The 14950-nt window shown below is 34.4% G+C and overlaps 1 protein-coding gene across 7 annotated transcripts in view; it reads right to left on the reverse strand.

Annotated features, from left to right (window-relative positions):
* LOC150097375 (serine/threonine-protein kinase Sgk1-like) overlaps nt 1-9305 on the reverse strand; it is a 163959-nt gene extending 154654 nt beyond the window's left edge. For 2 of the 7 annotated variants that reach the window (XM_090407384.1, XM_090407383.1), the window contains exons 1-2: nt 8631-8742; nt 6011-6067 (exon numbers count right to left, since the gene is read on the reverse strand). In XM_090407384.1, coding sequence (XP_090263510.1) covers nt 6011-6067; nt 8631-8661 — 88 coding nt within the window. In that variant the 5' untranslated portion in view covers nt 8662-8742. Of the gene's footprint in view, nt 1-6010; nt 6068-8630; nt 8743-9024 lie in introns of those variants that run through there. The other 5 variants (XM_090407387.1, XM_090407389.1, XM_090407386.1 and 2 more) reach the window with 5 other exon arrangements.
* Between the last annotated feature and the right edge of the window lie 5645 nt (nt 9306-14950).

The raw sequence follows: 14950 nt of genomic DNA on the forward strand, positions 1-14950 counted from the left end.
TTCCATTTTATTGAATTGGTTTTTTGCTATGCTTATTCTTATCTTTACATCTTCTTTTGATCTTCCTTCCTCATTTATTGTACTCCCTAGGTATTTGTAATTCTTTACTTGTTTTATCTCTTTCCCATTTAATTTAATTTTCTTTATGATCTTTGGTTTCTTGCTTGCCAGTAGGATTTTGGTTTTTTCAACATTTATTTTCATGTGGTATTTGTTAAATATTTCATTTGTTGTTTTGATTAACTTTTTTTATCTTCTTCTGCTGTTTGCTATGAATGCAATATCATCTGAAAATCTGAGGCAAAATATCTCTTCTCCATCAATCTTTATGCTGCTGCTTGTCTTTTCTTTAATTTCTCTGATGGCATTTTCAATATATATGTTGAAAAGCAAGGGTGATAATATGCACCCTTATCTTACTCCACATCTAATATGTACAGTTTCTTCCTTATTATTTGTTCTTATGTATCCCATTTGTCTTATATATATATATGTTTGATCACTCTTCTATTATGGAATGTGACTTTTCTTCATAATATTCCACATCATCTTCCAATGAACCTGGTCGGCTAAATCCCAATGGCAATTTGGGATTTAGCCGACCAAATTGTATTCTTATTGGTTAAACCAAAATAAAAAATGATGGTACAACATGACAAAATTTCATGCCGGCTGGGGCGTCGCCCGGTTAAACAAGTCCCCCGTTGTTTTCGCCAGGGAACCAGGGCGAACAGCGAAAAGTCAGCTACTGGAACAAATCTGAAAACAAACCCCAACTCAACATCACCAGAGTTAAAGATCGGTACTATCAACGTAAGAAGCCTGAATGGCAAAGAAATGGAGCTAGCTGAGGAATTAGATAAGTACCAGATCGACATAATAGGGGTGACTGAAACAAAAAAGACCAAAACTGGTGAGATCTTTCTGAGCAATAAATACAAAATGTTATATTCAGGCAATAACAATCAAGGAAAAGAAGGAGTAGCCATAGTATTCAACACAAAATACGAGGCTAATCTTCTTGAATGGCAGTCAGTCTCAAGTAGAGTAATGTGGGCAAATATGAGAATGGGGAACTGGACAATGAGACTTATTTGTGCCTATGGTCCCACAGAAGGTTCTACTAAGGTAGAAGTGGAGGAATTTTTTGAGGCTTTAGAAAAAGCAACTGACACAATGAAAAAGGAAAAGTTGGTCCTTGTTGGGGATCTAAATAGTAGAGTAGGAAATGATTGTGAGACATACAAAAATATTTTGGGAAAATTTGGAGAAAAGAGCAAAGCTAATAATAATGGCAAATATCTGTTGGATTTCTGCTCAGGACATGGACTGGTTATTACTAACACCATGTTCCAACATAAAAATGTGCACAAATTCACATGGAGAGAAGAGGCTAGGAATAAGAAAAGTCTCATTGACTATGTTATTGTTGATAGTGATGTTTTCTCCCTGGTGCAGGACACCAGAGTGTACAGAGGATTTGAAATTGGAAGTGATCACTATTTAGTCTTGAGCAGGGTAAAATTGAATTTCATATTGAAAAGAATAACATGTAAGAAAGTTTTAAAGCGAATAAAAGTTGAGCAGCTCTCAGATGTAAACTGTAGACTAAAATACAGAAATATTATTGAAAAGAAAATGAAAAAGTTTGAGAACAGGAATCAAACCTTGGAGATTCAGTGGCAAACTCTGAAGGAAACATTGATTGATTCTGCCAGAGAGGCATGTGGTGAGGTTGTGTGCAAAGATAAAAAAATCAGAACTCCCTGGTGGACACAGGAAGTTAAAGAGGCAGTGAAGGAAAAGAAGAAAGCATATCAAAAGTTCCTGGCAAATAAGTCAGCTTTTACTCTTACAGAATACAGAGACAAATGTAAGAAAGCTAAACATTGTGTAAAACTAGCTAAACAAAAGTCATGGGAGGACTTTGGCAAGAATATAGAAAATAAATATCAAGAAGGTGGCAAAATATTCTGGAGGTTGTTGAAGAAGCTTAGGAATGGAGGAAAGAGTGCTGTAAAAGGAATTAGAGATGATAAAGGTGAAATGAAAACAGGAGAAAAAGATATCCTTGAAGTATGGAGTAATTACTTTGAAAAACTGCTAAATGAAACAAGCAGTGATGACAGCACAGTGATAAAAAACACTGACCAGGCATGCAGTCAGGAATACATATCCATACTTGAAGTAGAAAAAGCCATCAAAGGCTTGAAATGTGGAAAGGCAGCAGGAGTAGATGATATTCGACCAGAAATGCTGAAGTATGGTGGTATAAGAGTCTTACAGTGGCTGCACTGCATAGTTCAGGAAGCCTGGACAGAGGGACGAATTCCCGATGATTGGAGTAGAGCTCTCATAGTACCCATATATAAAAAGGGAAATAAAACTGAATGTGAGAATTACAGAGGTATTTCCCTACTGAGTGTTCCTGGCAAGATCTATGCAAGTATACTTGAGAAACGGTTGAGAAGAATTGTGGAAGAAAAGCTTGGTGAAGAACAAGCTGGATTCAGGCCAAATAGAGGCTGTCAGGATCAGATCTTCACTTTACGACAAATAGTCGAGAAAGCATGGGAATATAACAAAGATCTGTATTTAAGTTTTGTCGATTTGGAAAAGGCATATGACAAGGTGCCAAGAGAGAAGCTATTCAATACGCTGCAGTTATATGGTGTCAATGGGGCATTATATCAAGCAATACTTAGTCTTTATTTGAGTTGTAAGTCAGCAGTTAGAATTGAAGGAAGTACAGGAAGATGGTTTAATGTTAAATCTGGTGTGAGACAAGGATGTACATTATCCCCTCTGTTATTCATTATCTATATAGATCACATTATGAAGGAATGTGGTATTAAACCTGATATCAAAATTGGAGATGTTAATGTCAGCTCTTTGCTTTATGCGGATGATGTTATACTTCTAAATAAATCCGCTACAAGTCTGCAAGATTCTCTGACTAAATTGAATAACTGTTGTAATAGATATGGTATGAAGGTCAGCAATAAAAAGACAAAGACAATGAAAATAGGCAGAATCATTGAAAATGTCAACTGTGTTGTGAATGGAGAACCTGTGGAACAAGTAAAACATTTCAGCTACTTAGGCACAATTTTTACTGAAGATGGTAAACTAAATATAGAAATAGACAACAGAATCAGCAAGGCTGGTATCGTGGGAAGTCAAATGAATAAATTCATATGGAATAAGAAAGAAATTAATCGGAACACTAAATTAGCTGTATACAAGACGGTGTTCAAACCAATTTTAACTTATGGATCTGAGAGCTGGGTCAGAAGTAAAACACTTGACCAAAGACTAGAGACCGCAGATATGAGAGTCCTGAGAAAGATTAGAGGCGTGAACAGATGGCATCAATGGCAATATCATATTAAAAATGAAGATATTAGGAAAGAACTTGACATTGTCAGCATCCAGGAATGCGTTAGCAGAGCTAATCTCAGATGGTATGGTCACTTAAATAGAATGGGAGAGGAAAGATTAGCAAAACAAGTGTTCTCTGCCAGGTTGGCAGGAAAACGACCCAGAGGAAGACCAAGATATAGGTGGATTGATACGGTACAAAATGCTTTAGACGATAGAAATATAAGATCTGATAATGTTGGAGTCTTGACAAGTAACAGACTGATTTGGAGGAAAATTGTAGATAGGAAGTTAGTAATGATGTAATTTTTTCATGTAGTACTGTCATATCCTGTACACCCCTTGAGGGTACATGGCAGGAATTTGATGATGATGATGATGATCTTCCAATGAACTTTGTCAAATACATTTTCTAAATCCATGAAACATATATGTTTTTCGATTATAGTTCTCAGGCTCAGTATTGCTTCTCTTGTTCCCTTTCCTTTCCTGAATCCATATTGGTCTTCCTCAAGTTGTGAATCTATTCTTTTATATAATCGGTTTTGTATTATTTTTAATAGGATTTTGCTAAATTGTGTGTAATTAGGGCTATTGTTCTGTGTTGGTTACATTGGAGAGCGTTTGCTTTCTTGGGGATTGATATTATCAGGGATTTTGTGAAGTCTTCTGGGATATCTCCATTTTCATATATTTTAGCTATTAGTTCAAATATGTCATTTTTTGTTTCCTCATCCAGATTTTGAAGTGCTTTTCACCTGGGATGTTATCAATTCCTGGGCTTTTCTTCTGGGTTAAGCCTTTAAGTGCTTTTTCAAACTCTTCTTTTATTATTGCTCGTCCACTATTGTCAACTTATGTGTCATTTTCTTCTTGTTCTTCTCCCTTGATACAGGTGTTCAAGATATTTTTTCAAGATAATTAGTTTACCATTCTCATCTATTAAGGCATTACTATGTGTGGCCTTTCTCAGTTTGTTGCTGATTTTTGTTATTTGGTTATAAGCTGTTTCTAGATTTCCTTTATTAAACAGTTCTTCTGTTTTCTTACATTCTTCATGGAGGAATTCTTCTTTTCCTTGCTTACATTTTCTTCTTATCAGATTTTTTAATTTCTTGTATTTTTCTTTGTGTTCTACTTTCTGTATTCTTGTATAGCCTCCTTTCCTCCGTTAAATCTAATATTTCTTCAGTTAGCCATGGTTTTCATATATTCTGCTTTTCTCTTCCTAGAATTTTGATACTAGCTTTTAGGATATTATTATTTATTTGATTTCACTTATTATTATTGTTTGTATTTTCCTTTTCTTGTGTTAGTTTTTTGGTGGTTTCCTGAAATTGTCTTTTGATGTTTTCATTTTTTACTTTCAATATGTTGATCTTTGTATGTTGTTGTTTTTTTAGCTGTTTTCTGAATTTCAATTGTGTTTTCATTAATACAAGGTTGTGGTCACTATCAACATCTGCTCATGGGAAGGCTTTACTAAATTTGACTTGGTTTTTTAAATCTTGCTTTACCATTATATAATCAATTTGTATCTATTTGTGTCTCCAGGTGCCTTCCATGTGTATCTTCTTTTGTGTGTTTGTGATTATTAATTCCTTCTGCATGCAGAAATCTACTACATGTTGTCCTCTGCCGTTTCTCTGTCTTAAGCCAAATTTTCCTACAGTATGTATCCTGCTTTCCTTGCATGGGCATTGTGTGCAATAGTGTGTACCTCTCATGATGAGTCTCTGACTCCACAGAGGTCAAATGTTAATTATAATAACAACAACAACATTTTGCCTTGTTCAACCATTCCTACAATAAGGATGGCGTGTTAGTTTCAAGCTCTACAAACAAGAAATGACAATATTCTTTTTTTTTACAAAATAATATAATCATTTCTTGTGTTTATATGTTAAAAAGATTATTCATTATGATAAGTGCTTCTGAAAAATCAATAACACTTTGATATACTGGTGTGTATATGTAACTTCTTCTTTTGCATTACAGCCGCATGTATGGCCTTGGCTTCCCATTTTTGGGTTTCATAACTCACTACGAGGTGGAGTCATTATCCCCCACGCTCAACCATGTGTAATTGTCTATGAAGAGTTGTGTTCTTAAGACCAGTTTGCCTGCTTTGCAGGAAGAAAACTCCCAGATAAACTGGGGAGAAAACCCGTGCAGCCCATGCCTGGCTAACTTGGCTATGTCTGAGAAAGATCCTGAGCTCCTTATGCCAGCGACGAGAATTGAATGCAGGACACTCCTTTCCCAGACATATGGTTGCAGAGCACGTAACCACTTGGCTAACCGAGCAGACTATGTATGCATACTACAGATGATATTATTATGGAAGTCAACTCAAATAATCAGTTTGTTTATATTAAAATTATTACCCTAGTACACCATAATTTGTGATGATTCTACAAGTGGCATTAACAGGTTATTTAAAAGAATAAGAAAATCATTAAATAAATAAAATCAAAATTTGGCAAAACAGTTTGTGTACTTCATGTATTAAATATCTCTAAGCACATTTAATGTTTTCATACTCAACCAGTCTCCAAGCATTATAAAACTGCTCTTCATTTATTTCTCATACACCGCATATACAACTTGTAAATAACAAAAAGATTACCTCCTCTTCCTATGATTTTTAATACTTTAAATTCTTCCAAGGTTGTAACTTGATTTTCTGAAACAGAAATAAAAACAAAACCTAGTTAGCAACTGATGATCATCTTTCAGCAAAATAAATTAATAAGTTATTTCACATAATTCACAATAAAATTTGTTGATTGTATAAAATTCCTTCTATTGTAAAATGTTTACAAAATAATATCAATAGTAAGAAAAGTAAAAAAAAAAAAAAAAAAAAAATAGAAAGTCTAATTAAATATTAGTAAGATTGAAATCACGGAAATGTTATATTTACAAATTCTGGCAACTCCAGCATAAAAAAAAGGCATAAATTCACATGGAGAGAACACACAAAAAGAAGTGCAGAGAAAATTTGAAATAAGTGACCACCACCTAGTGATAATATCAGGATCAATAATGAGTAATCCACTGAAAAGTAAAATGTACATTCAAGTTTCTAAAATAACCAAAGTAAAGTCAAACTCTCAAACAGGAACTACAGACTTGAATATATACATATATTTGGGGAAAAGCAAAATGAGTTGTAAACAAAAAAAATAAAACTTTAGAGAACAAGTGGTAAAATCTGATGAAGTTATGTGCAAAAAATGCAAAAATACGAGCTCCATGGTGGACACAAGTTACAGAAGCAGTTTACGAAAAGAAAAATCAAAAAATCATTCAAAAGTCAAGATGCTAAACTTAGTAGAGTCTGGAAAATGAAAAATATTTAATGAATGTATTAAATCAGTTCTTTTATATGAATGCAAAACGTGGTTGATTTCAAAGGAAATACAAAGAAAACTAAAACATTCATAAACCAACGTTTGCAGAGCATACTTTGAATTTGGTGGCCACAAATTATTACTAATGAAGACCTTTGGAAAAGAACAAATCAAAAAGTCAACCTTGAAATCAGAAAATGAAAATTTAGATGGATTGGACATATACTTAGGAAAGATCATGAAGAAATCTGTCGTACAGTCTTGGAATGGAATCCACAGAGAAAAAGCGTGGCCCTCCTAAAAATACATGGCAGAGATCAGCTTTAATAGGATATGAGAAAAAGAATTTTACTGAACAAGACCAATAGCAAGGATAAGGAACCAGATTTCTGATGGAATCTGGGAAAGAAGAAGTGACCAAACATTATCATGTGACTATCAGTTCAACATTGAGATTACCTTACCATGCTTGCAGAGGCTGCCAATTAGAAATGTAGGATAGTTGGTCTGTTTGCTTTCCTTTTGAGTGCCTGCATTCATAATCATGCCTTTGTGTCTAAGAAGATGCCTCAACAAAATACTAACTTACTTTTTCTGCATTATGCAACATGAATAATAGTTAGCATCTAAATATTCACACTGTCGTTAACAATTAAGTTAAACAATAGCAGTATTAAGAACAGCTTCATTTACTCCAAATTTTCTTTAAGTTTTTCATAGCTTGGCTTGGTCATTAGCATATCTACTCTCCAACTGACAGGTATGGGTTCAAATCCTACCATGGACATGTTTTGTGTGTGTGTGTTTTGGTAGAAAACTATCATAAGACCACCATCCTGCTTACTGGAAGCTTGAAAAGTTCCAACCAACAATATACTAATGTACTATATGCTAACAACCTTTCATATGTAGGATTCAAATAAAGAGTTCACATGAAGAATTAATTATAAAATAAGGCATAGATGCATACCAAAACACTAGCCACTTCATTCAAGATATGCACAGATATAAGAATAACTGTATAGTTCTCGAATTACAGCACAGCTTAGAGAAGAAGAAAAGAAAAAAACTTTCTGACAACTGCCCATTTCCTATACAAACCATAATCATCACCCCCCCTGTGAAATGCCTCAGGATTCTACACCTAAATACTTCTTTCTGTGGTAGTTTCAGTTATTAAATGGTTAGAACTATTTTTCTGGTGAAATATTAGAATAAAACATTCTTAAAGTTTATATATATATATATATATATATATATATTAAGATTATTCCAAATATGAAAAAGAAATAATTACTGCTCTATGCTGAATATTAAGATTATCTTGGAGTTACAAAATATAGGAAATAACTTAGAAGACTCTAAAACGAAATGCCCACTGCTAGACTTTTTTTTTTTTTGTCGTTATGCAAAGTTATGTCGTTATACAATTCTGTACTTATTCCGCTTCCCTCAATACCGCTTTGAAGTCCTAATTATAGTTTAAGATTTCTTTCGGAAAGATATCATTTTATTCTTCACCGAAACTGGTGTAAATAATTAACTGACTGTGTCATTCTCTGGAACAATACTGTTACGAGTTGAAAACTTTCAAATATATGGTTGCGACAGCGTTCAACCATTCTTTCAATTTTATTTTCTGGGCAGATTTTGAAGCATTCAAGAACAATGTAACATATTTGGGGAGAATTATTTTTTTTACAAAACATTCCATTTTCAAATCCACTGATAAATGTATACTTTAATCAGAAGGAAAAAAAAAAAAAAAAGTCGTTTCATTTTACGCGCGTTCCACCAAAAGAAAACCGTACATTGTTTCTTGTTTCAATAAATAGATCTACTACTAAGTTTAAAAAAAAAAAAAAGTTCTGAACTACAAAATTGAAACATTACCAGGTGAAATTACAATAGTTTCACAGGTCATCAATTTCTGACTACTGCATTCCTATATTTCTTATTAATCCAAAACTACAAGCTATATCTATCATTGTTACTTGGCAAACAAGAGATCCCTTGTCCCCCGAACACACTACCTCAGTAATAAAGGGAGGGGGGGAGGGAACCTTCCTCAAAACACGTGTGTTGGGAGGAGGGGTGACTCGCACAAACGGAAGTCGAGGAAAGATATTCATCTTCAAAATAGTATTTTAAAAAAAAAACGATAAAAGTTTTTAAGAACACAAGGATAAACTCCTTAACATCTCATGTGCTCTAGAAATTATTTTTATAAAAGTTTGACAATTAATTACGTGCAATCATAATAAAAATCAAGAATCATAAAGCATACATTAATTTCACTTCTCAACCATCGAATATTTATGGATATCTACTGGTATGAGCTATTTCCTTGTTTTACCCAATTAATGGAATAGCTTCTTAAACTCACAAAGTGGTATACTTTTCAAAATATCTTACTCGTACTCTACGAACCTACAAGATAAATTCGATTATGGCGGCCGATAGTTTTTCATAACGTTGACGTCACGGGAAGAAACGTTATCGTTGGTCAGAAAACCAAAGGTGGAAATGAATAGAGGGATACGTGATGAATATACATAATATAATATTAGTTGTTTACATCATATTTAAACTTTTTGTCTTATGTGGCTCAGGGGATGTGAAAATTTCTGCTGAGTAGTAGAGCCGGTTCTGGCATATTCATCACTCCACGAAAGTATACAGTTCAAGTAATTCTTAAGGTTATTATTCTCCATTGACATTCTAAGAAAAGATAAACTGAAAATCGATAACTGTTGAATAACAGTTTAACGAGAGGTATGATAGGGACGTGAATACACATGTCATGTAATAATAACAACAACAATCTCGCGATGAGCATTTAGACTTATAGAGATACTCGGTTAATAATAATAGACAAAAAGGGAGGCTGGTCCATAAGCGTTATATCGGGATAGATTTATAGATTTGGCTCACTACGGTATTATTAATTGGTAGAATAAAATGTAAAATATCATTCGTACCCGTACTTTAAAGTGAGTATGCTGAAAAATATAATCTAAAAATAAAACCATATCCAAGCGCTTAAAAAAAATAAAAAAAAAATACTTTTAATATATAAATGAAGGGTAAAATTGCTTTCTAACATTCAAGACAAATATTTCCACAGTATGACTTATATAATATAAGTTATATTATTGTTTGCCAATAATTTTACACTTTTTTTTTAAATTAACTCTACATAAGAGAGGTCGCAAAACCTATAACAACAGTAACTACCGAGTGTGGTTAAAGAGAAAGAAGGAATATATTAACATGTCTTTTGAAAAGATAGGTAAAATAGTATTGGGAAGGTTGTTTCGAAGAACAAATATGAAGAAGATGAGAAGTTGGTTCCATATGTTTGGAGTTGAATTATGTACGGATACATAAGCATATGTAAATAGATACATACACTATTGGAAAGAAGTCTAAGGACCCTCCCAGTGGTTAAATTCTAAACGAATAAGCTCCGAGGCCACTAAAGTAAGAATCAAAAATATGAGGCTATTTCTAGATTGTCAGAACATTTTTTTTAAATTAAATTTATTTATTTATTCTGGTGGAGTTAAAGCCATCAGGCCTACTCTTCCCCACCACCAGACATTAGATACAAATGCAAAATTACAAACTAATATAATGTTCTAACATTAAAATATAATTCAATTTAAGATAACATCAGGTTATGTGAGCGATGAAAAAACAGTAGGCCTATTCAGCTTGTTACGTAAATGCAGAAAAAAAAAAATGGAAATACAATAATGATGAAATAAATAACTCAAATTCCTTAGTAGATTTGTAATTTAACTTATTTAGACTGTAGAAACATCGAACAATTATTGTCTTAATTATATTAATATTTGAATGAATATGCTGTAAAATGTAAAATAATACTGTAATTTTTTAAAGATAAAGTTAGACAAACATATGCGTTTAATCAGAAAATTAAATTTGAAATATAACTAGTGAAATGTACAGGAAAGTGCACAAAAATATCTGGGCTTATATAATTAAATAATGTTTGTTTGTCAATCGCTGCAAGATAACGTATTACAGGAAGTTCCAAACCTCCCCGTTCCTTTCATCATACGTTCGTAATCAGGAAAATTTTGACATTGACTTTATATACTAATTCAAAACTGTAAACAATTGTTGAATAATAACACAATAATGTAGGCATAATTACCGTAAAGGGAGAAAAGTCACAAAACAGAAAAAAGTTCCGGAGCCGAGCCTCGGCTGAATTTAGCCACTGCCCCCCCATGGACAAGATGCATCGTACCATGTAACGAGTCAGGTGTTTGTAGCAACTAGCAAGTATAAGTTGGAGGAATATGATAATATGATGCTCAAGTCAGTGCAATTGTGTCCAGGCGAAATGGCTTCGAGAAGGACTCTGATAGATTTTGAAAGATGCATTGTGATAGGATGCTATGTTGCAGGCCTATCCGTTCGGCAAATTCCTCCACCCCGAATCAATAATCAGTGATATCAGTTGAACTTGACCTTAGGGTGCTAGAAAGGATAATATGTAAAAATATTCGTCGGCCGGCAGTAGAATGCGAAGTCCGGGAATCGATTTGCAGACAAATCGGCACAAAAACATTCAAATGGTAGGTAGGACTGCAATACTCAGCCCCAGATTACCCGAACCAACATGCAGTGTCGCGAAAAATAGGACGTGAGAGTTTGAAAAGCAGTGTTATGGAGTAACAAATCACGCTACACCCTCTACTGAGCATATGGGGTATGTGGGTATGGCAGATGCCTGGTGAAGTCTCTTACCAGAGTGCATAACCCCAACTATGAAATTCTGAGGTTGTGGTGTGATGATATGGTTCTGTTTCTCCTGGTTTGGCCTCAAGCTTCTGTTTATGGTGCCAAGAATACTGAACTCTGAAAGGTATCGAAACATTCTTGGCAATGTAATGCTTTTCACTTTGTGGTGTTTCTATGGAACTGGGGATAGCAAGACATCATGTTATAAGGCTGAAGCTGCTCTGTGACTACGCGGTTTGTAGATATGAATGCAACTACACTTGACTTGCCTCCTCAGAGCCCTAATCTAATCTTATTGAATATCAGTAGGATTAACTGGAACGTCGGGTTACGACAAGGGACGTCTGCCCTACCACAGTCCAGGATCATATTACATGCCTACAGGAAGAATGGCCCAAAATTCTCATTGATCACTGTCGTATGCTTGTGGAAAGTATGCCCCGTAGGATTGCTGCAGTCATCGCAGCGAAAGGAGGTCCTGCATCATGTTAAGGTGGGCGACATGGCTGTTTGTTCCTCACACTATGGTGTCTGTTGACTTCTTTTCAAGCAGTATACATATGAATGCATAAAGCAGTGACTGCTTTACTCAGAATGGTAGTGACAGGTTCGGTGGAGAAAGGCATTTGAAAGTAAAAGCGTAATGCATAAAGTGCTTATGAAAAAGTGACTGAAGGAAGTCTCTAACCTACTAGCCCAATTCTGTATATCTATATCTCGTACAGTTGCTAGGTTTTGGTGTATCATCCCCAAATGTGAGAAAAATATTCTAAGGTCTGTCAAATTTGGGATTTAGGGTTAGAAGTGTAACAGGAGAGAGAGAGAGAGAGAGAGAGAGAGAGAAGTGTTTCGAACGAAAAAGAACATCACGTTTGTTGAAAGCCGAAGCTATGGATGTTTATATGTTTATTCCAAGATAAGCTGTGAGTCAGTCCAAGAAGAGAAAACTAATCTTAACTGAAAACTCAGAACATTATCAAAAGTTAGAGAGAGAGAGTGGAGTAGGATCTTTATTTTGTGCAATGACTATGCTTTGATAGCATTAAAATTCATTAGATTAATTCATCCCATTTGAGAATGGTAAGATCAGTGTTTTAGATATTGTGATATTGGTTTTAGCAAATCTTAAAGGTTGAATCATTTGATTACTACAAGGGTTCTCAAATGAAGAAGAGGAACAGAAAGTACTATCATCAGCAAAACTATGGATAGGATTTAGGTTAGAAATAGGAGGAAGAGCAGGGGGCAAAGTACAGAATCTTAGGGTACAGGAAGCCATCCGCCATGACATGAAAAGAATGACCATAGCAGAAACTGGCAGTAATCACAAAGAGCAAGAGGGAGATCATAAAATGGTAACACAAGGCTTCTCTAAGCCTATCCATGGTCATTTTCCAAAGGCCACTAGAGTTAGTGAGGATATATTCTATAGAACAAGAATGGCAGAATACATATTGGTGATAATTAACTGATGTGTTTCCAGGTAGTGAAGAAGCTGGTTATGGATGACAACCTCCATCACTTTGTAGAGTATAGACAAAGGGCAATAACTAACTTTCATCTCCCCATTTTAGGGAATGATTGTTGCTATTGAAAAAATATACAAAGCAAGTCAGATATAACTATCAAATAATAGACTTCAAGTATAAAATTACTCTCCCTCCCCGAAAAAAAAAAATAAAAATCCCTGATAATTGTAGTGTACTCAAATTTTTGTTTATTTTTAAATAAGCAAAAGTAGCATTCACTTCAATTTATTACTATTAATATTAACGTCATTAGCCAACTTCGTTCATCATAATTTCTTTTCTAAGTTTCACTCCAGTTTTCCCTAATCCTTCGCTTAAAGTCATTGAACATTAATGCAATCACTATACACACAATCCATTCACTACACCATAAGAAAAATATACTCTTTATCCCTTTGCTGGCTATACTCGACTCCCAAAAAAATACCCGTTTCTGTTTCATTAAACATCCTCCCATCCTATCTACTATTTTTTAGAAGCTGCATTTCTGCAACCATTTTCAGAATCACATTTTGAAATATCTTCGTTATCCACGTCTAGAAATTCTATAATATATCATGAACCCAGTAATCCAGATGAACGCAGCAAAAGCCATTGGTATTTTTCATGACTTGACGTTTCCAGAAGTAAGACCTTATAGTTTGATTCCAGTCAGTGACTAGCGGAATGTTTCATGCTCCTTTTTTTGGTTGATCTCTGGCTCAGACAAGTAGAATTTTCCTTCCTAAAAAAATCTTCTCTCCAAATTAGAATTAAAAAATTAATAATAGTAAAAAAACATGTTCTCGTCTATCACATCACAGAAGTGCATTTATCCTTAAAGATCGAGAGAAATTCTTGGATACAAGGACGCCCGAAGATAGTTCTAGTCTAGTCGCGAACGAGGGGAACTTTTTCTAGGACTTTCTTCGACCGGTAAGGGCTAAAATCGTCTACTCCCAATAAGGAAATAAAACGCGCTAGCTGATATATGCTCTACATATGGTCATATTATAAAAATCCTATTCGTCCCCAAATGTTCAAAACCCCTCATCCCGGTTTTTTTTTTTATTTTATTATTATATGCTCCAATAAGTTAACAGAGATTCCATAAAGTGTCTAGTAGTTCTGGTGCTGTATCATTGTTTGGAGAATATTTCCGTTGTTCGAAAACCGTTCCATGAAGGAGAAGTCAATAAATAATAAGCATAGGTAGCGTCGCGTGTCCATTTCGTTTGGGTGTGCTGTCGTGTGGCTTATGCAACCAGCGCTACAAAATTTATGTCAATTTGACCGTATGATTGCATTTTATCGATTTATGAAAGTTTTAAGAGTGCATAGCGCATCAGCGCTCACCTTAATTGGCTGAATGCAATTAATCATAAGATAACTTTGAATACTTTAATTTATTAATTAATTGTAACGAATTCAGCGTAGAGTGGGGGAAATGTGTTTTTTTAAAGATATATTAGAAAACAGGAAATGAAATAGAAGGAGAATTCTATATTTGGTTGGTATATTTGAATTACTCAAAGGTAAATTTGGAAGAGGAGGACGAGGATTAGCTTTTTCGACTACAATCATACAATTCACAAAAGCGCTGGCAGAAAACGGGACGATCAGTAGATTGTTAACACTGTTTCCCATTGTAAATATGGGAAAAAAAGTTATAAATTATTTATAGAAAATTATATTAAAAACTTGTTTATATTGGTGTCCTAAATATGTCGGTTCACACTTCACTCATGCAAAACAAAAACATCAACTCACCACAAATGACAATGAATTGGATTGGCTCGCACAATAACCAATTACAGCCACTGATTTCCGGATGATGTCTCAGTGCACAGCCTCCCTCGCCATCAGGGTGGATTAAAACCACTGAAAGGCTAAGAATTTGACCGACTGCGCCATCTATACGTCTGTTCA

Source organism: Typopeltis vanoorti, chromosome 17 (assembly GCF_054136105.1).
Source record: "Typopeltis vanoorti isolate ZY-2024b chromosome 17, IOZ_Tvanoo_1.0, whole genome shotgun sequence".
In the NCBI taxonomy this organism is placed as follows: Eukaryota; Metazoa; Arthropoda; class Arachnida; order Uropygi; family Thelyphonidae; genus Typopeltis; species Typopeltis vanoorti.